We start from the raw sequence: 26,050 nt of genomic DNA on the forward strand, positions 1-26,050 counted from the left end.
TATCAACTGCAACTCCTGCTCCCAGAAAACCCTGGTGATGCAGAGAGAGGCAAAGGAGCAACCAGAGAGAACCAAGGCAAACCCAAGGGCAGTTTGGGCCTTGGTTCACTGAAGCCGATAACAAAAACCTGATTTCAGCAGCAGCAGGATCAACCCTGCCTGGCATGTGCCAGTGCCAGGGAGGCAGGGAGGGATGTGCCAGTGCCAGCACAGCAGCACAGCAGTGTCCTGGCAGTGGCAGGCCGTGTCTGGCCGGTCACACCTCGCCGGTGACACCGAGGCACAGGGACTGAGCCCGGCCTGCTGCACTGGGCACATGCTCTGCCACAGGGAGAGGCACTCGTGGTGCACTGGGCAATCCTTGGCTGCTGTCAGAGTGGTCACTGCTGGGACAGCAGTGGCTGTGTCACTTCTACCTTTCGGATCCACGCCTGGGGCCCGCTGTTGGTGAGCTCGTCCGAGGACAGGATCTGCGCGCCGGTGCTGCCCGTGAACTGCCCGGGGATGGAGTTGGACTGAGCCCAGGCATCGATCTGCAACAGGAAAACACACACTGAGACCAGCACTGACAGCCCCACATCCCCTCTGCACCCCTCAGGAATTTTCACAGCACGTTGTTGGGATTTGGTGTATTCACTGATGCTCAGGTGAAAGCGGGTGCTACCAAAATCTGAGCATCTGAATGGTCACCCTGACACCTGAGCTCCAACTCCAGCCAGTTCAGGGTCTCCTCATCCCCAGAACTGCTGAATCCACTGTTTTGGAAAGAATCACCTACATCTGTGCTGCTAAACTACAATAAAATTTAAAGAAAATTAAATTTTAAACTATGTTTCAGAGTGACTTGGGTGTGAACATGGAATACACAAAGGAGCTCAACAAAACTCAGTGTCAGAAGCGCAGAACTTTGAAACACTGGCCCACAGCTGGGTTTCCAAACAGAAACAGGAGAGGAGAACCAGCTGCCATGAAAGGAAAGCCCTGATTTCCCTCCAGCTCCCCCAGATGCTGCTGAAGGCCCCAGCTCACCTGCTCCTGTGCCCGGTTCAGCATGCACATGGCCTCCAGGTCAAAGGAGTTCTCATTGAGCCTCTTCTGGGCCACTGCTCTGTCGTTCATGGCTGTGGTTATGTCCACACACTAGGAGGAAAAAGAGCATTTGTAAAAACACAGCAGAGACAAACAGTGTCCACTTGAGCTGGAAAAACCTACTGGAGAATCAGTATCACCAAGTGGGGTCACAGAGTGAATTGTTGGTTTGACAAAGAAAACGTGATGGAAATCCTGGGACCACTTAAATCCACACAAGATGGGCTTTCGTGGACAAAGACAAATCTGAATTTAAACTGTAACACCCTGGTAATTTAAAATCACCTACACACACAAAATATCCAATGACTTATTTTCTATTTCTTAGAAAATAAGTCACAAAAAATTTTGGTGTCGCAAAAAAATTCTGGTGTGTAATAAACAGAGAAGCATTTTACTGTGCAATGAGATCTTCTTAACCAACAGAATTAAATGCAATTTAACTAAAAATTCATGCAGAGCTGTTCACATGAGCACTCTGCTATTAAGTACGACTACAGCTTGTCTGTAAAAAGTAATTCCAGCATGAATCAGATGCACTCCACAATCTTGACTTTAGTGTTTCAAATGTTCATCTCCAGCCTAAACCAGAAGGGAATGAAGATGGAGAAGGGGCTGGAGCCCCAGGAGGGGCTGAGGGAGCTGGGCAGGGGCTGGGGCTGGAGCAAAGGAGGCTCAGGGGGCCCTTGTGGCTCTGCACAAGTCCCTGCCAGGAGGGCACAGCTGGGGGGGTCGGGCTCTGCTCCCAGGGCACAGGGACAGGAGCAGAGGGAACGGCCTCAGGCTGGGCCAGGGCAGGCTCAGCTTGGCCAGCAGCAGCAATTTGCCCATGGCAAGGGAGCTCAGGCCTTGGCAGGGGCTGCCCAGGGAGCTTTGCAGTGCCCAGCCCTGCAGGTGTCCCCTGCAGGTGGCACTGAGTGCTCTGGGCTGGGGACAAGGTGCCCATGGGGCTTTTCCAGCCTCAGGGATCCTGTAAAACCAGGCTGTGAGCTCACAGAATTCACTGCTTTGGAAAAAAATATCTAAATCTGTGCTGCTGAGCTGCATAAAATATAAAGAAAAATAAATTTGAAATGACACTGCAGAGTGACTTGGTGAAAATATGAAATACACAAAGGAGCTCTCTGCAAACCTTCACTCTGGGCAAAGCCATGGAAGAGAAATCCACAACATTTGGGGCTGTAATGAATTCTGGCTGCTGTGCAGCTGTTTTATAAAATCCCTGGGCCCTGCTCCTCCAAGGATGTGTGTTATGGATCATTCTGTTTGGAAAGCAGGAAGGGAAGAGGGTGCAAAGACAAATGGAATTCCTTGAGATGTGACAGAAGCTGGAAGGGCTGGGACAGTTTGAGGCACAGAAAAACCCAATAATCAGAAATGCAGCTGGCACACACACATCAAGGTGCTGGGTTACCCTAAAGTTCATTTCAATCTGCTTTGTAAAAGCCTTGCCTCTTTTTGCTGCCACAACCTCAACCTCTAACACATTTTGTACTAAAGGGCCAGGAAGAGAAACTGAAACTCCTTTAAAATTGACTCAGCTGAACAAAACAAACACTGTTAAACCACAAACCCTGTCCCAGGAACCTGGTCAAGAATTCAGTAAATACTGAAGAGATAGATATGAACACCTACAATGGCACCAAACACAGGAATTGCTTTTGTGTTCTATTAAATCCGATTTTAAGATGGGGTTTTTTTGCTGGTGTTTAGGACAAAAATGTTTCTATTGGGAAGATCATTGCTGGAATATCTGGCACTGATCAAAACAGAACTAAAATCCCACAAGTCCCAGGTGTCTGTGGACTGAGTTCAGGGCTCATTTCTTGTCACACAGAACATAAAAAAGGCACAAGAAGAATTGAAATATTATCTAACAACTCCCTCACACAACAGCAAGGATGTAAAAATGCCTGTTTCAAATGCACACTGGCTAAGTTTTCAAGTTTCTCTCACATACTTAAAATAATGATTTAATGTTCTGTTAATGAACCTGGTCTAGGAGATAAATAAAAGTTCTTCTACTCACCAAAAGTTTCAATCCAGCAATACACCAAGGCATGGAAGCAGTCCATGAAAGCACAGGGGACCACTGCCATGCCAAAGAGGTGTGTTAGTGCTTTACTGGGGCCTAGCAACACTCCCTGCTGGTTCATTCCCAAACACTTCTCCACTCTGGAGACCATCAGGGCTCTGTGCTATGCCAAGACACTTGATGGCAGCTTTGGATCTTGGAAAAAGCCATCTCTGCTCGAGGTATGAGAGGTTGTTGTTATTCACAGGTGGAGGTGAGGTGCTGCTCTCCTTGCCAGAGCTCTCCTGCCTGATCCCCTTTCTCAGACTTGCCCCCACAAATCACAAATACTGAAGCAAATGAAAAGCAGGTGTTTTACACCCTCTGGAGCTCCAAGAATGCTCTGACTGCATCCTTAGATCCCAGCACTCAGCACGAGTCACCTGGGACTGGCACTCTGCACTTCCAGACACTCCTTCCTCAGAGCTCTCTGCCTGCCCCAGACAAGATGAGCCCTCAGATCACTCCAGACCTTCCCTTCCATCTCCTACTGCCCCACACAACTCCTTAAGGCATCATGTTTTATTAAAACAAGGGTACTGTACTGTACTGTACTAGCAGGGTCATTTCAGACCAAGCCCATAGCTAATATGTGAATTAGAACACAGCAACAAAAGCAATTGTGTGGGGTTTCATGCCAGGACTTGCACCAGAACTGTCACAGTATTGCAAAATCAGCAACAACAGATGGAGGTCAATTCTAGGGGAAAGTTAAGTTCCAAGCACCCCCAGCTCTCTACTCCCCCAGCAAGGGAGCTGATCTGCCTCATGTTGCTCCAAGGGAGCCGTTTCCACCACAGAGTCCTCCTGAGCACGAAAGAATTAAGCAGAGAAGCACTGTGTTACCTGTCAGGCTCCCTGGAGAAACACACAGCAGCTCTGTACCTGCACTCCCCAAAGCCCAGGGGACGGGTGGAACAGCCTGCTGGGAGCTAACACCCCTGAAATCACCCTTAACACAAACCAAGTTAAGGTAAAGGCAAATAAAAGTATTTATTTACAAAATGTAAAATCAGACAACATAGTTACAGGCATTTATAATGGTACACACAACAGAAAGGAAAGGAAGTTAAGTTAAATATATTTACTGCAATGAAACTGGGAATGACATTCTGCACAAACATCTCAGGGTTTTACTGGAGCAGGAGAGCCCAAAGTGCAGCTCCCACCTGTGCTGAGGAACTGGGTGCCCAACCATCAAATTCTGAGGGATTCCATGAAAATGCTGGCTAAGTTATATCCTCTGTGCTTTTGGTGTTGTAGAAGAGCCAGAAGAAAATTCCCTCCTGTGCCTCAGGGAGTGAACTGAGCAGTATCAGAAAGGTCTTGAGAAACAAAATGCACCAAGTGCTGAGATGGCTTTGTCAGAAATTGATGGGGAGGCTTTGGGGTTTGGCTTTGGAAGGTGTGAGAACAAGGCTGCAGGTGCACCGAGGCAACACACACTTAAAAATACTAACATCTCTCTTAAATATTTAATTTACTTAATTACAACAGCCCCCAGAAATGTTCTTTAGAAGAAATTTCAAGGGGAAAAACACTTGCTTTGGTGTTTTTAGTTCATTATCCATACAATTAGATTCTCCTTTGGAAGGCCACGTGCAAGACAGCCATTGGAGAAAATATGACTGGAAAGCTAAAAAAATTAATACATCCAGAGGAAGTGACTTTCAATTTTTAATTGATTACATTCCAGTGTGATGTTCTTGCTCTAAGACTGGTGGGACAATTTTAATTAGCACTACATCCATTACTGTGCAAATCTCAAGGTATTATTAATTACCCTCTGCAGGAAACTGAACGGGGAAGTTTTTTCCCCTTCCAGCTACAGTTTAAATCCTGTTGAGACCAAGAAGCCACCAGCTGCCAGAAGCAGGATGGGTGCAGGCTGCTTCACATGAGCACCCCCGTGTGCAGAGCTCAGCTCCTCAGCTTAGTGCAGTGTTCCCTTTTTAAGTGCCTTTTTTGTTTTCCCAGGCTGCAGTTGGGTACCAGACTGCCAAGGTGATGGTTTTGGCTTTCTTACATGATATGCTCTCCTTGCCTTCCTTACCTCAATGGCTGGCTTGGGGAAAACGTCGTCCTTGCCGTCGTCTTTGCCGTTCTTGTCCACGGGAACCCACTCTCCATACACACTGTCTGCCTCCTTCTTCCTATGCTGAGACCCAGAGGACACAGGGAATTCCTTGGACAGGCTGACCTGGTTTTTTGGTTGGGGGGGTGGTGCTGGTTTTATGCTGGGAGTCTGAAAGAAATAAAATGAGAAGAAGTTCAGGCTTGGAAACACCCACGAGTCGTGAGGTGGTTTTGTTGCAAACACCCGGGATTTGGGTTTTACTTTACAGCACTAAGCCTTTATAATTCATCATTTTGGCACAGCCCTAAAAACACACAAGTGACTCACAAACTGTGCTATCAGAGAAGATGAAAAACCCCTAAAAGCAACTTCAGCAACCCAAAATCCCCAACCCTCCTCTGCCAGCTGACCCCATTCACATCAAGGACAACCACCAGGTATTTTGTATGGAAAGCTCCAGGGTGAAAATCCTGGGCAGCAAAACATTGCCTGTGATCAAAAGCTGCCCATGAGTGGAGAGAAAACAGCTCTCAGCATTTGGGTTTCCATGCTGGCCTATTTTTAGCAGCAGCCTGAGTCTCTGAGCAGATGATGTCTATGGCCTTGTTTTGCTTGGTGTTGTTAATGCATTAAAAACCTGCAGAAATCCCTGCCAGGTTCCCTTCCAAGAGGCAAACACAGCTGGCAGCATTGGATAATACTGGATAAACTCCTAGGAATATGGATGGGAATGGTTTAGGAGAGAGAAAGAACAAAACTGAAAACTGCAAGGGTCAAAAGCAAGACCAAGAGGCAGAGCAGCCCATAAGCACTGCAGAGCATTCATTCCTCCTCAGAGCCTGCAAGAATTCCAAGGTTTCTTGATTTCCCTGTAGCCTTTTCTAACAATGTAATATCAACTCTAAATCCATTCCTACCTTACACCTTATGTAAATGTGCACTACTGCTTATTTTGTGTACAGCACAAGCTCTACCTATTTATACACACAACAGGAATGTTATTTCTGGTTTTGCTGAGCATATTAAAGCTTTTTTAGTGCTTTGTATCCTGCAAAATCAGAACAGACTTTCATGGGCACAACCACCCACCCCAAATAAAACCAAAAAAACCCCACCCACCACCCCAAACCCCAACAAAATTTAAACAAATTCTAATCCATGCCTCAAAGCATTTGATTTCCAGATGCATTTAAAGAATTGCTCACAATTTTACCAATTACCAATTGGTAAAATTGGATTATCAATTTAATCTTGATGGAATTGGGAATGTTCCTTTAAATTGATTAAAAAATACTCCTAGTTTCACCAAGATTATCAACCCTTGATAAATTTCTGCAGAATTACATGCATTATTTAAAAAGAATAAGGATTTCTTTTTAAAGTAAATATAAGTAAAATATTAAAAATTATAAGTAGCACTTACAAAAATATAAGTAAAATATATTTTTATAAGTAAAATAATAAAAATATAAGTAGCACTCACACTTAAATTGAAGAAAATAGGTTTGGGTTCACTCAGCTTGAAAGGATGGTTATAGAAAGGACGTTCTTCCTCCTCCTCATCAGAAACGTGAGGCTTGTTCACTATCACATCATCAGTGCTCTGAGCAATCTTCTTGCATTTCTGAAAAATAAACCAGAGGGAAATGTCAGCTCTGAGTAAACCTGAACTTTCAACCCGAACTCAAAAAGCACATTTCTATCAAAAAAAGTGGTTTTCTTTACTAAAGCAGGAATGGAAAATCTTTTAGCAACAACAGCACCAATAGATGTACTTTGGATATTCTACACAAATTATCCAACCATGGCTTTGCCAGGCACTCCTTGGTTACTGACTCAGTTCTCTGGCAGAGCAGGGACCCTGTCAGAAGTGATGGCTCCAAGAGAGCTCAGATTCTTCTGGAATACTCTGGTGCTGGCCAGCTATGCAAGCCACCCCTCTCTGATGTGCAACACAACTAAAACACAGAGGTCTTATGGGGATACCACAAACTGGGAGCAGCCTCCAAGGGGGGAAAAGAAAAGAGAGGAAGAAAAGGACCAAAGACAAAAACTTTCTCAAGGGGCCAGAATTTTATGGTTAAATTGTCTTTACTGATTTGCTACCACCTGCACTGCTCTGTGGACAGCTCTGAGTCAAAAGAACAGAAACATCATTCAACAGATCTGCAAAGCTGGAGAGGGAGGGGAGGTGCAGATCTGGGACCTGCAGATCAGCACAAGCTATGCTGGATCCTGGTCAGGGTATGAGAAAAGCCACCCTGGATGTCACCACAGGGCACCTGCACCAACTCAGCTCTTGCTCAGTACTTCTGTCCCCCAGCCCAGGCACAGCTGCAGATTATCTCTCAGCACCTGGACACTGCTGCCTCTCAGATTATTTCTATGAACACAACTTCAGAACTGTCACACTCATGATGCAATTAAAAATAAAATTAAGGCAGTTTTCTATTCCAGAATTTCTCCATTCTGAGGGAAGTCTAAGGCCAGGCTGGACAGGGCTTGGAGCAAGCTGGGACAGAGAAAGGTGCTTCTGCCCATAGCAGGGGGTGGGACAGGCTGAGCTTTGAAGCTCCTTCCAACTCAAGCCATAACTAACACCACCAGAACAAAAAATCAGCAGTGAAAGCTTTGGATTTCACTGACAGGACTGCAGGGACAACCACCACTTTGTACAAAATTAGAACAGAATCAAAACCAAAACTAAGAAAAACCAAAATAATTTGGTTTCATGCATTCCCACAGAATTAAAAAGTAACAGTTTTCATGTCTTAAAAAAACCTGTGGGGAGAGTAAGGGCTCAAAGGAATGCTCAGGCCTTGGCAGGGGCTGCCCAGGGAGGTCTGGAGGTGTCCAAGGAAGGCCTGCAGGTGGCACTCAGTGCTCTGGGCTGGGGACAAGGTGCCCATGGGGCACAGCTGGCACTGCATGGGCTGGCAGGGCTGGGCCAGCCCCAGGGATTTGGGGGTTCTGAACACGAGGCAGCTCCCAGGTGACAGCAGCACAGAGTGACAACCTCCCACAGGTCACCAAGCCCAGTGTGCTCACTCCCAGGCTGGATGCTGCTGTTCCCCCTCACCTCAGTGAGCTCCTTCAAGGTGTCCCTCGAGGACTTCTGGTTGGCTTTGTCATCCTTCTTCTGGGACAGCAGAGGCATCAGGCTCGGGGGCAGAGGCACGCCAGACTTCGCACACATGGCGGCTGCGTTGGCCTTGGCGATCTCCAGTAGCTGGGCCTTGTCTAAAACATTGTTTAATTTTCACAGAGGAGTCTTATTTTTATAGATCCTTGTTTTAGTAATACAGAAATGTTTCTGGCAAACTAAACAAGGTTCTACCTGCACTGTGCATTTTTTATGTTCTGTGAAAATAACTGGAACTGTACTGAGCTGCTCTAGACTGTGCAGAAGGCAAGTGAAACTGCAGTGTAACCCAGCAGCTCCAACCACAACATCCTCCAGCCACCCTGTTCTGATGATTCTTACTTCATTGATTCATTCCTGTTCTGGCATTACTGAATCCTTCCTACACAGCATAAACTCCAGAGTTTCTTCATTATCTACCCCTGAAAAGCTCTCAAACCTCTGGAGGAAGCCTCATCTCCCCAGATATAGCCCAAAAGCTACTTACAACCACCAAAGAGAAAAAGGAGCTCTGAGTAAGTAAAACATGCTCTTGGCTTAAAACACAATTAGATGCAAAACTGTTAGCAGAAGAGTATTTTGCTTTAATAAGGAGAAAAAGGACAGCCCTAACATAGAAATAGCAAATGAAATTAAATTAAGCCTTCTGCTAGTTTGCAAATAACTCCCTAACTGGAAGGCTTCCATGGCAACTCTGAGGCAGGACTGGAAGGTTCAGAACCTCAAGCCCACCACAGGAGGTTTCCTCACACTCTGTACAAGAGCTGATCTCCCAGCTCAAACCTTCTTTCCCCTTATTAACTCACTACCCAAGAAACAGCACAGCCTCTCTTCCTCCAAGCACAGAGAAAAGATGCAGCTCTTAAGATTTTATTTTCTGACCTGCTGGGTCTGGGGAGTATTTTCACAAATAAAGTCTCTCTTTCCTTTATATTCTTACCATGGGAAAGAGGCAAGACAGAGTTCTGGGAACAGCTGACAATAGAGCCTAGGACTCTCCAAGTGGCACCTGAATTACCTTTGTTCTCAGGAGCAGAAATTCTATATTTTCTTACACAGAAGTACTTGAAGTACTTGGCCTTTACTCTTATTCAGAATGTTCCTTGAGGCTGCAACACGCTACTATTGTACAAAAGCTCTAGAACCAAGGTAAAACTGGCTCTAAAGAGGCTTCCATTCAAATGCTCAGCACTGATAAACCTTCCTGCTGGAAGTCACTGCCTGACATTAGCGCAGAGAGTGACTTCTAAGAAATCCCTTATGAATGAATGCTCAAATCAGAGCTAAAATCAGACTGTGCAAACCCACCCACCACCACCACCTCACCACAGAACCAGTGGAAACAAAGCACTTACCCAGGTCTGTGAGACGTTTGGGTGACCTGCTGGAGAACTCCGAGGAGCGGGAGCGGCGCCGGTCGGGGGATCTGCTGTAGCGCCTCCTCCCCGAGGAGCGCGAGCGCCGCAGCCGGATCGGGGACCTGCTGGAGCTCCTCCTCCTCCCCCTGGAGCGCGAGCGCCTCTGCCGCAGAGGGGTCCGGCTCCTGCTGCGCAACCGGAGCGATATCCTGCGGTCCCTGGAGTCGGATCTCCTCCTTCTCCTGTCAGTGGACCTCGACCTGTTTCTCTGAGACCTCTTGCGCCTGTCTCTGGACAAGGAACGCCGCCTTCGTGACGCCGACCTCGACCTGCTTCTCCTCCTGTGCCTGGAGCGTGACAGGGAGCTGGAGCGAGACCTGGACGCTCTTCTCCGTGTGGCTGACCGGGAGCGATTCCGCCTGGAGCGCGAGTCCGTGTCGTATCTCTTGGACCTACGCTGGGAAGACCTGGAGCGCCGGCTCCTGGACCTGCGCGAGGACTCCTTGTCTGCAGCTTTCTCCACAGACTTGGACTGGCTCCTCTGGCGAGCAGCAGACCTGGAGCGTCTCCGCCTGGACCTGCGTGAGGACTCCTTGTCTGCTGTTTTCTCCACAGAGGTTGACTGGCTCCTCTGGTGAGCCGTGGACCTGGAGCGTCTCCGTCTGTACCTCCGCACAGACTCTTTGTCCGCTGTTTTCTCCACAGACGTGGATCGGCTCTTTGGGTGAGCAGGAGACTTTGAGTGCCTGCTCTCAGATCTCTGTGGAGACTCTTTGTCAGATGCTTTATCAACAGATTTGGATCTGGATTTTTCACGCTCGGAAGACTCGGAACGTCTGCTTTCAGGGACAACGGAAGAGTCCTGTTCTTCTGACTGCTCAAGAGGCATGGAATCCTGCTTTTCCTCATCTGCCAAAGAGGGTTCTGCATCCTCTCCCTCCTCTTCACCACTGGAAGACTCTGACTCATGCTCATCTGACGATGTGGACTCTCTTTGTTCAGCTGTCAAGGAGGGCTCTGCATCCTCTGCTTCCTCTTCAGCAGTGGTAGACCTCGATTCAGCCCCATCAGGGGATGCGGAACGCCTGTGTTCAGCTGTCAGAGGTTCCACATCCTCAGCTTCTTCACCAGCAGTAGACCTTGACTCTTGCTCGTCTGATGAGGTGGAATCTCTTTGTTCAGCTGCTGAGGAGGGTTCCACATCCTCTGCATCTTCACCAGCAGTAGACCTTGACTCCTGTTCATCGGAAGACGTGGAGTGTCTACGCTCAGCTGTCAAGGAGACCTCCTGGTCCTCTGCTTCCTCACCAACAGTTGACCTTGACTCCCGTCCATCAGGAGACACAGAGCGACGATCAGCTGTCACATCCTCTGCTTCTTCATCAGCTGAAGACCTTGACTCGTGGTCATCAGAAGATGTGGAGTGTCTACGTTCTGCTGTCAAGGAGGGCTCCCCATCTTCTACATCTTCCCCAGCAGCAGACCTCGACTCACGGTCATCAGAGGATACGGAATCTCTTCTTTCAGCTGCCAAGGAAGTCTCTGCATCCTCTGCCTCTTCTCCAGTGGTTGACCTTGACTCGTGCTCATCAGAGGACTCAGAGCACCTACGTTCAGTTGTCAGAGGCTGCTCCAGATCCTCTGCTTCTTCACCAGTGCTAGATCTTGACTCGTGCTCATCAGGAGAAGTGGAACGCCTCTCCAGATCATCCATTTCTTCATCTGCAATAGACTTCTGGTCATGGCCCTCAGGGGACAGGGATTGTCTATGTTCAGATGTCACAGAGGACTCCAGACCCTCTTCCTCCATAGGAGACCTTGGCTCATGACCTTCCTGATAGGAGGATGTGGAGTCTCTACGCTCAGATCTCACAGAGGGCTCCAGATCCCCTGCTTCTTCACCAGGGCCCACACTGCAGTTATCAGGGGACACCGAGCGCCCTTCAGGCATTAAAGAAGGCATTGCATGATCCATCTTTTCAGCAGGGACGGAATTCAAGTCGCTGCCATCAGGGGACATGGAGGCTCTATCGTTCACTGTCAAAGGTTCAAGACCATCCACTTTTTCAACAGTGGTGAATCTCAACTCCTGCCCATCAGGAGATGCTCCATGTTCATTTTCAGGTGTTGGAGAATGGTCCCGCACATCTGCTTTCTGAAGAGAGGTGAAACTCACCTCCCGGCTCTCAAAAAAGAGATGGTCACGTTCAGCTGTCACAGTAGAATCCCCACCCTCTGTCTCCTCAGCACGCTCCAATCTTGACTCGCGCTCCTCAGGTGGCAGAGCACGCTCAGATGTCAGGGAAGTCTCCTTGGCTAGAACTCTTTCAGCAGGGCTGGACTGCAGCTCCTGACCTTCAGGAGTCATGGAACATTCACCTTCAGACAAGGACAACTCCTGCCCCTCTGTTTTTCCAGCAACAGCAGGCTGCAACTCCTGGCTATCACTGGATATTGAACTTTCACTTTCAGATGCTTCAGAATGTTCCTCCAATTCTTCTTTTTCAACAGGACTGGATCTCAAATGATGCCTTTTGGGGGATGCCTCGTACTCGTTTTCAGACAGCAAAGAACACTCCTGCACCTCCTGGCCCTCGGGAGATACAGCATAATGGACCAGCACTGGAGCCTGCACTGCTGTGCTTTCAGCGGGGCCAGACTGCAGTATTTGGCCTTGATGGAAGATGGAACATTCACTGCCAGGTGTCAGAGAAGGTTCTTGCACCTCCTTCTCAGCAGGGCTGGCCTCAGCCACTTCCTGGCCCTCAGGAGACTCACCATATTCACTTTCAGGCACCGGAGAACGCTCCTGCACTTCTGGTTTTCCAGCCAACAAGGAGGTCAATCTGTGATCTTTAGAAGACACAGCACTGTCCGGAACCACAGCCTCCTCCTGCACCTCTGCCTTCTCAGGAGAGCTGGACCTCAACTCCTGGCCCACCCAGGACACGGCATGTTCATTTTCAGACACCAGAGAGGTCTGTTGGACCCGTGTGTCTTCAGCAGAGGGTGACTGCAGGTCGCAGCTGTCCATGGACTCCAGACCTCTTTCTCCAGGCATCTGATAAAGCCTCCGCAGCTCTGTTTTTGCAGCAGGGGTTGATGTCAACTCCGGGCCATCAATCCCTATTGTGTACTCATTTTCAGACACTTGAGAAGGCTCCTCAGCTCTTTCAGAAGTGGTAGATGCCAACTCATGACCATCGGAGGCAACAGAACACCTGCTTTCCTGTACCAGAACGGGCTCCTGTACTTCTTCACTATAGGCAGATCTCAGCTTGTAGCCATCAGGGGACGCCAGGTGTTTCAGTTCAGATGAATTCAGCATTTCTGATTTCTCTGCAGGGACGGGTCTCAGCTCCTGACTGTCAGGCAACAGCAGAACCCCACCTTCTGATGGCACAGCAGCCACTGGGGGCTGTAGTTTTTCCGGTGTGCCCACTGATTCACAGCCATCAGCAGACACGGAGAAGCCACTTTCCAGTGAGAGAGAAGGCTTCTGGATCTCCACTTTTTCAACGGCAGCGGATGTCAATTTATAGCCTTCAGGAAAGATGGAACGCCGGAGCTCAGATGCCACTGACAGTTCCGCACTCTCTGTTTGCTCAAAGGAGTTGTACTTTGCTTTGTGGCCATCGTGGCATATGGGAATCCCACTTTTAGACATCACCAAAGATCCCGCACCATCTATTTTTCCAGTTAGGTATCTCGATTCGCGCATTTCCGAAGATCTGGAGCAGTCGACCTCGAGCACTTGTGGAAGCATTGGACCGTCTAAAGCTTTGTCAACAGATGATCTGGACTCATGAACTTCAAAAGAAGACACTGAAATAACGTCGGCAGACACCTCAACAGAACCACACATAGATGTCAGGGAAACATCTGGAGTCTTGACTTTTTCAACAGATAAAAATCTTTGCTCATTTCCATGGGGTGACTTAAAGGACTCTCCTACAGACAATGGATGCTCCTCTATTGGTGCAGTGAAGCTGGATCCTGATCCATGTCCATCAGGAGACACAAAGTGTCCACCATCAGAAGCCAAAGAAGGCTCCCGCATCTGGCCTGACTCACAGCCATCAGGGATCACAGGGCGGATCATCTCAGGTGGCAGGAAAGGCCTCTGAGGTTCCACTGCTCCAGGGCTGTCAGCCAGCTGGGAAGACTCACGTTCAGGTACTTGCAGGACCTGTGAAAGCTCTTTGTGTTCATCAGGGATATGCTGTGAATCGTGACCATCAGACAAGTTGGAGACCCCACCTTTGGACAGGAGAGCTGACTGGAGTTCCATATCTCTTTTTAGTGCTGGAGGAAGCTCTGGACCTTCTACTTCTTTGAGAGGTGCAGTTCTGGACTCACCTTCACAGGATGCAGAGACATGAAATTCTGTTGCTGAAGCAGATATGGATCTTGACCTGGATGTGGAGTATGGCAGTTCAGGTAGCAATGAAGACTCCTGAGCTGCTGCTTTTTCAGTTGATCCATTTTCAGATGTCACAGACAGCTCTGAATCCTGTGTTTTTTCAACAGATGTGGATCTCAGTTCCTGGTCATCTGGGGTTTTGGAGGTATCAAATTCAGATGTGGCAGAATGCTGCACATCTGCTGTTTTTTCAACAGATGAGGCCCTTTCCTCAAGGCTCTCTGAAGGTTTGGATAATCCACTTCCAAATGATGGTGGCAGTACTGGGCCGTTTACTCCTTCATCAGACAAAGCTACTGCTGTGGGACCATTAGAGGATTTACCTTCACTTCCAACAGAAGACTGAGGAACATCTTCATCCAGACCTTTGGCTGACTCCTGAAGTTCAGAAGACTCATGCTTGCTACTGGACTTTGCTGAGGATAACTTATCTTTTTTTTCTACAGACTTGGACCTTGACTTAACACTGTCAGAGGACTTGGAACGTTTCCGTTTGGATTTTTTTGAAGACTCCTTGCGCTTTTTTTCGACAGACCTAGACCTAGACTTGTAACGTTCAGAAGATTTTGAGCGTCGACGCTTGGATTTTCGTGAGGATTCCTTCTTTTTTTCCACTGACTTGGATCTAGACTTGTAACGGTCAGAGGACTTGGAGCGCTGACGTTTAGACTTCCGTGACGATTGCTTTCGATCCCTTTTTTCTACTGACCTGGATCGAGACTTGTAGCGATCCGAGGACTTTGAGCGCTGACGTTTGGACCTCCGCACGGACGCCTTCCGACCTCTTTTCTCAACAGATCTTGACCTGGATTTTGAACCATCAGAGGAACCAGACCGATGCCTGAACCTCCAGGAGTATTCTTTGCCTCCTCCCTTTTCTGAAGACCTGGATCTAGATTTTGAACGGTCAGAGGACCTGGAATGTCTGCGGCGGGATCGCCAGGAGGACAACCTCTTTTCCGCTGACCGTGACTTAGACCTGTAGCGGTCGGACGACCGGGAACGTCTCCGCCCGGACCTTCGGGAGGACAGCCGCTTCTCCACTGACCTGGACTTAGACCTGTAGCGGTCAGAAGATCTGGAACGTCTCCGCCCGGACCTTCGGGAAGACAATCGCTTCTCTGCTGACCTGGACTTGGATCTGTAGCGGTCAGAGGACCTGGAACGTCTCCGCCCGGACCTTCGGGAGGACAATCGCTTCTCTGCTGACCGTGACTTAGACCTGTAGCGGTCGGAAGACCTGGAACGTCTGCGCCCGGATCTTCGGGAGGACAATCGCTTCTCCACGGACCTGGACTTGGATCTATAGCGGTCAGATGACCTGGAGCGTCTGCGTCTGGACCTTCGGGAGGACAGCTGCTTCTCCACTGACCTGGATTTAGACCTGTAGTGGTCAGAGGACCTGGAACGCCTCCGTCTGGACAATCTCTTTTCTGCTGATCTGGATTTAGACCTGTAACGGTCAGATGATCTAGAATGTCTGCGCCTGGACCGCCGGGAAGACAATCTTCTCTCTCTCTTCTCCACAGATCGGGACCTAGATTTGGAATGCTTTTTTCTAGAAACGGAATAGTTTCTGCTCCTAGAACGTGCTCTTTTAGAGGTCAAACGCCTGGAAGTGGAACGTGACCTTGATTTTTTCTTCCGCTTCCTAGACCTGGACTGAGACTTGGAGCGGCTCCTTTTCTGTTTCTTTGAATCATGTTTTTTCTCACTGGTTCTATGACTACTTTTTTCAACAACATTCTCAAGCCTCATGAGAGTCTCCTTCATTCGTGCTGCCACATCAGGTTGCACATCGGATGTTTCTGAGTCTCTTTTCTCTGAGTCCTCTTCAGGAGTTGCTTCTTTGACATCCTCAGCCTCTGGAGTGTCTTCCAACTGGCCTTCCTCTATAAGTTCTGGACCTGCTTCTGCATCAGTCTCAGGTGCTGGACCTGCTTCCAAATCTTTTGTCTCTGCCTCCAACCCTGCAGCTGCTTCTGCATCTTTCAGCTCTACATGAGTCCGAGGAGCTGTTTCCAAATCTTGTGTTTCTGCTACAGGAGTCCCTGCTGAAACTTTTTCCTCTGCTGCATGTGAAGAACTAAGAACTGTTTCTGCTACTAAAGGTTCAGATGTTTGAGTCTGCTCCACATCTTCCTTCTCAATCACCATATCCTCTACCTGTTGACTCTGTACTCCTTCTACATATTGTACCTCAGCTGTCACTTCATGTTCCAGTGCAGTTTCCAGGCCTTTCACATCCCCTGGTTTTGGAACTGCTTCAGAAGGTTTTATTTCAGAAACACCCAAGATTTCTGGAGCCTCTTCTGAACTCTTCCATTCTGCAGCAGGTTTTGCTTCTAGAACTACCTGAAGATCTTGCTGCTTTTCAGCATGCAGGTATTCTGGAACAGCTGCTGAAGCATCACCCATGGGTACCTCAAGCTTTTCACCTGTTTCAGAACCTTTCACCTCTACTGTTGCAGACTCTGTCGTGCTCTCTAACCACCTCATTCCTCCAGCTTCTGATACTGGCTCCAAATATTTTGCTTTCTCCATTTCAGAGAGCTCACTTCCTTGTGTGCTGGTCCTCCTTGCTGCAATTTCATGTTCTACAGCAGATCCCTGAGTTTGTGTATCTGTCAGTACTCCTGATGCCGTACTGTCTTCTTCCACTCTGGGCAAAGACTCCAATACCGCTGCTGAATGACCTACTACTTGTTCCTGAATAGATTTTGAACTGGTTTCTGAAGTTTGCACAGTTTCTAGGATTGCTTCTCTGCTCCTTGTCTCTGCTTCTGGAACATGTTCTGAATCCTTTCTCTTCCTCAGCACCTCAGTGTGTGAGGGTCCCATGTGTGTCACGATCTGCGACCGTGCAATGATGGAACTCTCTGTCAGGCCTGCGTGGAGAGGTTCTCTCTCTGCTGTGGCTTGCCATGGCATCACCCCTGCTGATGCCTCAGCCCCTCTAACTGGTTCCATGCTTTCACATGCAACCACAGGTTCAGGAGTCCTTTCTAAGGCAGGAAGTCCTGGACTTGCAACAGTCCCACAATGCACAGCTTCTTCTGAAGCTTTCACACCTTCTACTTGTAAGGACATTGAAGCTGTTGTGAAAGTTTTTGCTTCCACCCCAGCCACTGGTCTCAGGACTCCTCCTGGACCTTGTGTGTTTTCCTTCTGCAAAGACAGAGAAGATGTCAAACCTCTCACATGTGATTCACTCTCAGGTCTTGATTCTCTCAGTAATGAAGTACCTTCTGAATCTTTTGCTTGTGGACTTCTAAAACCCTCTGCCATGTGGACTTCTGGAGCCGTTTGGGGAATGAAGGTCTGTACAACTGCTGCAGGTTCTGAAGTTGCTCCTAATCCTCTTGTCTCTGCAGCCACGTTCTTCCCTGTCAATCCTGCTGGAAGTGCAGATCCCTGGCTTCTGTCCACACTCCTTGTTTCTGCCAAGACTCCATGTTGTAGGAACAGTCCTGATGCACCCAGTGCTGTTGCAGAACCAGTGGTTCCTTCCACACTTCTGCCTTGCAGACTTTCATGAGCTGCTCTGACATCTTTTGCTACACCAGGTTCCATGGTTGTTTCTAAAGCTTTAACACTCCCCATAGCTGGTTCTGTATCCTTCATTTTTGTAACAGCTCCTGGTCCTGGAGGTGTTTTGGCACTTATTTCCACGTGGGTCACAGGGGTGGCTGCAGATATTGTCAAAGGATGTTGCAAAGGTACACCTGCTTTCAGAACACTGGAAGCCTCCACAGGGCTGCCCTGCGTCATGCTCAAATTCCCAGACATGACTGAGGGCTGCAGGGATGGCTCCAAAGTTCTGCTCGCACCCCCCAGTTCTGAAGGTCTCTCCACACTTCTCACATTTCCCATGTGCAGAGATTTTTCAGCTGTTTCTGGAATTTTCACTTCTTGCCCAGCCACTGCCATGTGAGCTACAGTCACAGCACCTGGATGTGCCAAATTTGCAGGTGTAGGGGTTGTTGTCACACCACTTGCCAAGGACACAGATTCTGAAGCTGTTTCCAACCCCTGTGCTGCCCTGTGAGACACAGACTGATGAGATGCTTCCGAGTAAGTCAACACCTCCATGCTCTCAGGCTCCAGAGCTGCATCCGAAGCTTTTACTTCCCCAATGCCTTGAGATTTCAGAGAGACTTCTGTACCTCCCAGTGCTTCTACTGAATCTTTCTGAATCTCTGATTTACTGACAATTCCAGATGGGATGCTGGACCAAGTATTACTTCCAGTATCAACAACACTGGCATTAATAGCTACGGGATAAATATTTTCATGGTACTGTTGAATTTGTTCTTCGCTAGTGCAAATTCTAGTTTGAGCTATACTAGTATTTTCTGGGATATTAGACTGGATGCTTTCTAAATTAAATGGAGGATTTGCTGCACACAAAGTCCCCTCCCCACTTCCAAGATTTTCTGCAGATTGCTGAGAATCAGTCACTGAATGAGAAACAAGTCCTAAAGCTTGATTATCAAGCCCCTCAGCTGGTTTGGAGCACAGTTCTGGCTGCACGTGGCCAGCCAGGTTTGCATCTGCAAACACTCCTTGCTGTACATTCACTTGGGAGCTGGACTGCTCTGGCACCAAGGGAGGGGCTGGCTGCACGCCTGCAGGCTCTCCGGGACGCGCACTCAACTTGGATTCCTTTGGTTGCTTTTTATGCTTCTTCTCTTTCTTCCTTTTCTTCTTCTTTTTCTTCTTCTTCTTGCTTTTGTGCTTCTTGTTTTTCTTTGCTTTTTTCCTAGGAATTTCATCTTCACCTGTAGAGCTCCTTTTTGTAGACTGAGTACTATTTTTCACAGTATTTTTGTCTACATCTAGAAAAAATGACATTTACTTTGTAAACATTTGTAAGACTGCATATAAAAAATTCTTTCAGATTAGTTGTGAAGTACATGGACAGAGGTACAAAACAATTAAACTTGCAAACTATGCCCAATTCACTAAAGTTACACACACACAAACAGGACACACTCCCTTCCCAGCCCTCTTTCCTTCCTCTCAGAGTTACTTTAAGTAATAAAACAACAATTCTTTCAAAAAATTACCCAAATCTTGTTAGTCAGGACAGAGGCCCAGAAGGAACTCAGCTCTTTCCAAGCAGTATCAAAGTCATGCAATAGTTTGGTTGGGAGGGACCTTGAAGCTCATCTTGTTCCACTCCTGCCATGGCAGGGACACCTCCCACTGTCCCAGGTGCTCCCAGCCCCAGTGTCCAGCCTGGCCTTGGGCACTGCCAGGGATGCAGGGGCAGCCCCAGCTGCTCTGGGCACCCTGTGCCAGGGCCTCACCACTCTACTAGGGAACACTCTTCTCCTAATGCATGATCTAACCCTGCCCTAGGGCAGTGAAAAGCCATTCTTCTGAAGAAGGGAAGAGAGGATGATTCTGGGAATTACCATCCCGTCAGCCTCACCTCCGTGCTGCGAAGATCATGGAACAGATCCTCCTAGAAGCTCTGCTAAGGCACATGGAGGACAGGGATGTGATTTGAAATAACCAGCACAGCTTCACAAAGGAAAAATCCTGTCTGATCTTCTGTGGTGGACTGACAACATCAGTGGGCAAGGGAAGAGCTACAGATGGCATTTATCTGAACTTCTGTAAAGTATTTGACCCAGTGCTCCCACAACATTCTTCTCTCCAAACTGGAGTGAAAAATTTCACAGGTGCACTGTGAGGTGCATTAGCAGTTGTCTGGAATGATCAAGTCCACTCTCAGCAGGTTTGCAGGTCACACCAAGCTGTAGGTGCAATGCCACCTCTGAAGGATGGGGTCATCCACAGGGATCTGGACAAACTCAAGAAGTGCCCCATGGGAATCTGCTGAGGTTTAACAACGCATGGAGCTGTACTTGGGCTGGGGCAACCCCTGGGATCAATCCAGGCTGGGATGAGCAGATGGAGCAGCCCTGGGAGAGCTGGACCTGCCCCAGCCCTTAGCCCCCCTTGCCCTGGGCTGTGCCCCCACAGGTGATTCCCCACCTGCAGAGCTGCCCCAGGCCTGGGCCCAGCCCAGGGAGGAGCTGGAGCTGCTGCAGAGAGCCCAGAGGAGGCTCCAGGATGAGCAGAGGGATGGAGCAGCTCTGCTGGGAGGAAAGGCAGGTACAGCTGGGATTGTTCACCTGCAGAGACTTTAGGTGACCTAACCATGACCCTCCAGTACCTGGAAGTACTGTAAAGGTGGTGGAAGCCTATTGCCAAGAGCCTCGAGTGACAGGACAAGGGACAGTGGGTTGAAAATGAGGGAGAGTAGTTAGATTAGATCTTAGGAAAAAATTCTCCCCTGTGAGGGAGGTGAGGCCCTGGGACAGGCTGCCCAGGAAAGCTGTTCCATCCCTGGAGCTGTTCAAGGCCAGGCTTGACAAGGTTTGGAATAACCCAGGATAGTGGAAGGTGACCCTGCTCATGCCAGGGGGTTTGAAACAAGAGAACCCACAAAGTCCTCTTCCAACCCAAACCATTTTATGACTCCCCTATGTCCTGTCCCTGCATGCCCTGGAAATTGTCTCTCTCCAGCTTTCCTGGGGCTCCTGCAGGCCCTGCAAGGCCACCCTGAGCTCAGCCCAAAGCTTCTCCTGTGCAGGTGAACAATCCCAGCTGTGCCAGCCTTTCCTCCCAGCAGAGCTGCTCCATCCCTCTGCCCATCCTGGAGCCTCCTCTGGGCTCTCTGCAGCACCTCCAGCTCCTCCCTGGGCTGGGCCCAGGCCTGGGGCAGCTCTGCAGGTGGGAAATCACCTGAGACAGGGGCACAGGGGGTGCATGTCCCGCCACACACACTCAGTGGGGCAGCACCTTCTAACTCCAGGCTGGAGATGTGCTTCCAAACCCCCAATGGTGCACATGGAACATAAACAAGAATTCCCATTTCCCAAACAATTACCAAACTGGGGACTTATGCTGTGAGACCTGAGCAGCCTCTCTCCCCTGTTGTGCTTTAACCCCTGAGTGAGTCCAGTGCTGCTGCTGTGTTAGAAATTCCCTGGGTATTTACTGACCAAATTACTTACAAGGGTCTAACAAATTTGGGAAAAGAGCATCCATGCCCCCAGTCCCAAACCCACTTTAAGGCACTGCAGGCTGGAACAGCTACTGGGACAGGCAGGACTGCAGCTGCTAAGCTGCATGTTCCTCTGAGAGTGTTTGCTTCCAAAGGAAAGTAACAAATTCAGATGACTGGGGACAAGCAAATCACTGATGGGGAAGGGAAAGAGGGAGTCTGGGATTTCCATCACCACCTTTTAATTCTGTACCCCACCTCCCTCTGGATTTAACCTTTGTCAGGTTCTTGCCCTTCTGGAGCCCCAGTGCCATGTTTTCAGGAGAAAGACACTTCATTAAAGGCAACTTGCTGGGATTTCTGTGAAATATGAGCTGTACATTGCAGTCTGCTTGCATGTTCCTTTCAATGATTCTATTTATGCAGGCCAGGGCAGTAACACAGACCCTCCAATTGGAATCTGTGATCCCAAAGCTCACTACTTTCCAGTATCCAAAATCCTGCAAAAGCATTTGGTAACTGCAATACTGTTAAATGAATGTGACTTGGGATTCCACAACAAATATACCAGGTACATATTTATGGGATAAGCAACTTAGAAATAGTTTTTGCACCAACGTTGCTTTGAATGCATTGAGAGAGAACAGTGAAGGAGTCAAATTTAGGGACAAAATGTCCAGCCCACAGATGGAGAACTCAGTGGGTGAGCAACTGGCCCAGGGGTTGGGCACCAATGGTGACAGTGACTGGGGTGACATGGGGCTGACACCAGTCACACTGCTGGTGCCACTGACTGCCCAACAGTCACTAGTGGGGTTCTGCAGGGCTCCATTCTCAGCCCAGTTCTCTTCAGCATCTTTACTAACAACCTGAGCCCAGGACTCGAAGGGATAATTACTCTGCTGAGGACACTAAATGGTGAGGAGCTGTTTACCCTCCTGAGGGCAGAGAAGCCCTGCAGAAAGACCTCAACAAATCAGAGATTGGCAATCCCCAGCTGTGTGGAGTTTAACAGGGGAAGTGCTGGACTGGGCAACCCTGGCTGTGTGGATGGAGAGCAGCTGTGGGAAGGGCCCTGGGGGTCCTGGTCCATGGCCAGCTGGAGCTGAGTCAGGAGTGCCCTGGCAACCAGGAGGGACAAGAAAATGGTGGGGAAGGGTCAGGAGGGGCCCCCCGAGGTGCCCTGGGCAGCCCAGGCTGGAGCAGCCTGAGCTCAGAGCTCCCCGGGGCTGCAGCTCCTCCCGAGGGGCAGTGCAGGGACAGCTCCGAGCTCTGCTCTGGGACAGGGACAGCACCAGGGAGCGCCTGGGGCTGGGCCAGGCCAGCTCAGGCTGCAGAGCAGGGCAAGGCTCTTGCCCAGAGGGTGCTGGCACTGCCCAGGCTGCCCAGGGAATGGGCACGGCCCCGAGGCTGCCACAGCTCCAGGAGCCTTTGGCCAGCGCTGCCAGGGATGCCCAGGCTGGGCTTGCTGGGCTCTGGGCAGGGCAGGGCTGGCACTGGGGGATCCCTGGGGTCCCTTCAGCTCAGGATATTCTGGGATTCTATAAAATGAACTTTTCTGCAAAGATAATTCATTAGATTCAGATAATCAGATAATGCCTCTTGTCCAACTCCTTTTTGGAGATGGACAGTGGGAATGCTAGCCACAGGTAAGTTTACTGACTTAAAAGTTAACACCTCTCACTTCTTTATTACCATGTGAACTTGTCTCAGTCCTCCACACAAGAAAACAACAAAAAATAAACAAATAAAAATAAAAATCACATCGAATAAAAATCACATCACCAAACAAAACCAGCAAAAACCACCCACCAACCAAGCACCAACCCAAACTTCCCCATGTCACCCTGAAGTGCTGCTCCTACAGCATAAATTAAAAACTTGAAAATGCTCAAGGTACACAAACCACTGAGCAAAAAGCCCCAAAGCAATCCCAAACTCCTGCCAGCAGAATCACTGAAATGAAAACTTTTTCTGTGCTGCCTCTAGAACTGTACTCACCCAGCACACTGCAGTCACCTGTGTTTGAACTCCCAAAAATGAGAAATGCAGTAATTACAGCTTTCATCACCTCACCAACCCTCCACAGTCAGAAATCTTATAATTAGCACCAGTCCCACAAGAGGGGACACTCAAATGTGACTTTTTAGCCTTAAAAAAACCTAGTAATTTATTCAAGGTCTGAGACTGACACATCAAAATCCCTTTGCAAGACTGCAATGTAAGTACCTACACTTTATAACAGCAAATCATCTTTCGACTAAACAGTTCATCACAGATCTGTTTTGTAATAAATGCTCTTTCAAAATAATCCTGAAAACCAACTCAAAGCAGAAACTGCTTCTATCAGCATCAGCTTTGGTACAAAGAACAGTTCAGTGACCCTGGAGTAGATATATATAAAATAATGCAGAACTTATGGACACATATATGCATACAAATGGAAAATATTTATCTGTTTCAGCACTGGAAAGAATAAACTCCAACTTTTCCTCATACCAATGTTACATATAACCAGCTCAATTTTTAAATTATGTATTTCTCAGGCCACCTCTGGATGTAAAAGCACAGTAAGGAAAAATATTTAACCACATTTAATGCACAACTTGCCAGAGGAGCAGCCCCAGGAAGCACATTTTCATCTCTATAAATCTGATTCCATTTCAGGCACAGTCACAACCTTCTTACCAAGAAGAGATTTGCCAGAGGAAGTTTTATTACCTGGATTGCACTGCAGCTCTGTCCCGAGGGCTCCAGAGAGCACTTCCTCTATTTTCTGCACTATCTGATCACTCTGACAACTCCCAGCAGCTCCAGAGGCTTCGGAAGGCCCGGCCTGCTCAGCTGGGATCGTGTCACCATTGGGCTGCCCTTCGACATTTGCACTAATCAAAAAAATAATAAAAGAATCAATTTAACACAAGCGGTTTTGAGCAATTTTTTGGACATTTTTTGTCGTTCACATACATTTATTATATCCAGCTCTTCAGAACAGTATTCCAGCCCCCTAAAAAAGGCGTGCGCTTAGGGAAAACTCTGCCTTTGGATAAATTCTCACTTATTCAGCCCCGACACTGTGACTGCTGAGGTTGAGACGCAAGGGGAAAAAACCACATTCTGGAATATGCCACATCTCCCGTGCTCGTACGGCCTTGTAGGGGTTTCCTCCTCAAAATAAATACACGCAACGCGCTCTCTTCCAGCTTTTCCTTGCTCTTACCAAGGCTTTACTTCTTTTACGAGATAAACTCGGCAAATTTAGCCGCAAATCAGACAAACCAAACAGGCGCCTGCCCCTACGGGAGGACAGCACCGAAACCGGGGAGAGAGCGGGTGGGCGCGTCCCCCCACCGTCTTCTCTCGGCCCCCGGGCCGTGTCTCCCTCAGGGCACCCGCTCGGCCGCGACCCCCTCGGCCCCGCCATGTTGCCGCCGACACGACCCTCAGGCCGCGGCCCGTCTCTCTCCGCCCCGTGTCCTTCCCCGCCTCTCCCCACCGCCCCGTTACCCGCCGTGCTGCTGCTGCTGCTCCTCCTGGATCTCCCGGAATTTGCTGACCACAAAGGACCGAAGGATCTGCTCGATATTCGTCGCCATGACACCCCCCCTTCCTTCCTGCCCCGACGCGAGGCCTCCAGCATCCCACAGTGCACCGCGGCCCCGGGCGCGCGCTGACGTCCCCGCTGTAAGCCCCGTTCGCGATTGGCTGCGTTCGCTGTAAGCCCTGTCGCCATTGGCCGAGGCGGCGTGCGGCTGCGAACAGCCGCTCTAGCGCGGCGCACGGGCCATAGAGCAGCGGCGGGTTCCGGCGGGGGGGGGAGGAAGGTCTCGTGTCCCCTCAGCCGCCGCCGCCATGTTGTGGCGCTCCCGCCGCCCCCCCGCGCTCCGCGCCTGCCGCCGCTGCCACCGGCAAAGCCGCCCCGAGCGTGTCCCCGTCCCGTAGTGAAAGCATTAAACCAGTCCCCGGCGCTCCGCGCCCACACCGCCGCCTCACGCAGACCCCTTCCCCACACAGACACACCGCCCCGCCGCCGCCACCGCTCGCGGCCCCTCTCGCGCCCCGTACGCCGCGTCCGAGCCCCCGCGGCCCCGCGGAGGGCAGGAAAAGGCACCGCGGCGGCCACGACCGCCAGTCCCGTCCCCCCGCGCTCCCGCAAGCCCTTCCCCGGCGCCGCCGGAGTCCCCGCCGGAGTCCCCGCCGGAGTCCCCGCGGCGGCCGCTGCTTACCCGGCCGAGGCCATGGCGGGCTGAGGCGCGGCGCCGGCGGCTGCGATCGGGAGCGATTCCATCGGTGCCCATGGAGCGGGGCCGAGCCCCGCGTGTGCTCCGGGCGGGCTGCGGCTCTCAGGGGGCTCTGCCCGCACACGGGCGGTGCTGCGGCTGCTGCTGCATCACCACGGGGCCCTCAGCCCCGGCTCCATGCGAGAGGCGCCCGCCCGCGCTCCCTCCCTCCCCCTCCGCCCGGCAGTGACACGCACATGTGCTCCGGGGGCTGGCAGCGGGGCCGCGAAAATTAAAGGAACAAAGGGGGGAAACCGAAGGGAGGTGGATAAATAAAGTGCGCCTTTTGCCCGCCTGAGAAAGTCGGAGCTTTTCTGGCGGTGATGGAACGCACAGAAATGAGTTTGTCCGGAGTACAGCCACCCTGGGGACCCCCTCAGTGCTGCCCATGATGCCTTAATCAAATCAAATTTTAATAATGTGGCTGTTCAAACAGGCTGTAAAACCGAATAATCCTACGGCTGGAACTCTCCCCACACACAGTTTCTGTAGTAGTAACTTAGGGGAGTTAGTTGACCTGAAATAAATTTAAAATACCTCCAAACCTGATCTGGTGAGTGGCATCCTTGCTCATGGTAATTACTAA

The 26,050-nt window shown here is 49.7% G+C and overlaps 1 protein-coding gene across 4 annotated transcripts in view; it reads right to left on the reverse strand.

Annotated features, from left to right (window-relative positions):
- The window catches only part of SON (SON DNA and RNA binding protein), a 37,725-nt gene extending 12,088 nt beyond the window's left edge, over positions 1-25,637 (reverse strand). For 3 of the 4 annotated variants that reach the window (XM_054652751.2, XM_054652741.2, XM_054652760.2), the window contains exons 1-8: positions 24,692-24,833; positions 23,906-24,069; positions 9,738-19,001; positions 8,320-8,480; positions 6,724-6,864; positions 5,217-5,408; positions 1,030-1,140; positions 417-533 (exon numbers count right to left, since the gene is read on the reverse strand). In XM_054652751.2, coding sequence (XP_054508726.2) covers positions 417-533; positions 1,030-1,140; positions 5,217-5,408; positions 6,724-6,864; positions 8,320-8,480; positions 9,738-19,001; positions 23,906-24,069; positions 24,692-24,780 — 10,239 coding nt within the window. In that variant the 5' untranslated portion in view covers positions 24,781-24,833. Of the gene's footprint in view, positions 1-416; positions 534-1,029; positions 1,141-5,216; positions 5,409-6,723; positions 6,865-8,319; positions 8,481-9,737; positions 19,002-23,905; positions 24,070-24,691; positions 24,834-25,410 lie in introns of those variants that run through there. The other variant, XM_054652746.2, reaches the window with a different exon arrangement.
- Positions 25,638-26,050: the final 413 nt, after the last annotated feature.

Source organism: Agelaius phoeniceus, chromosome 2 (assembly GCF_051311805.1).
Source record: "Agelaius phoeniceus isolate bAgePho1 chromosome 2, bAgePho1.hap1, whole genome shotgun sequence".
In the NCBI taxonomy this organism is placed as follows: Eukaryota; Metazoa; Chordata; class Aves; order Passeriformes; family Icteridae; genus Agelaius; species Agelaius phoeniceus.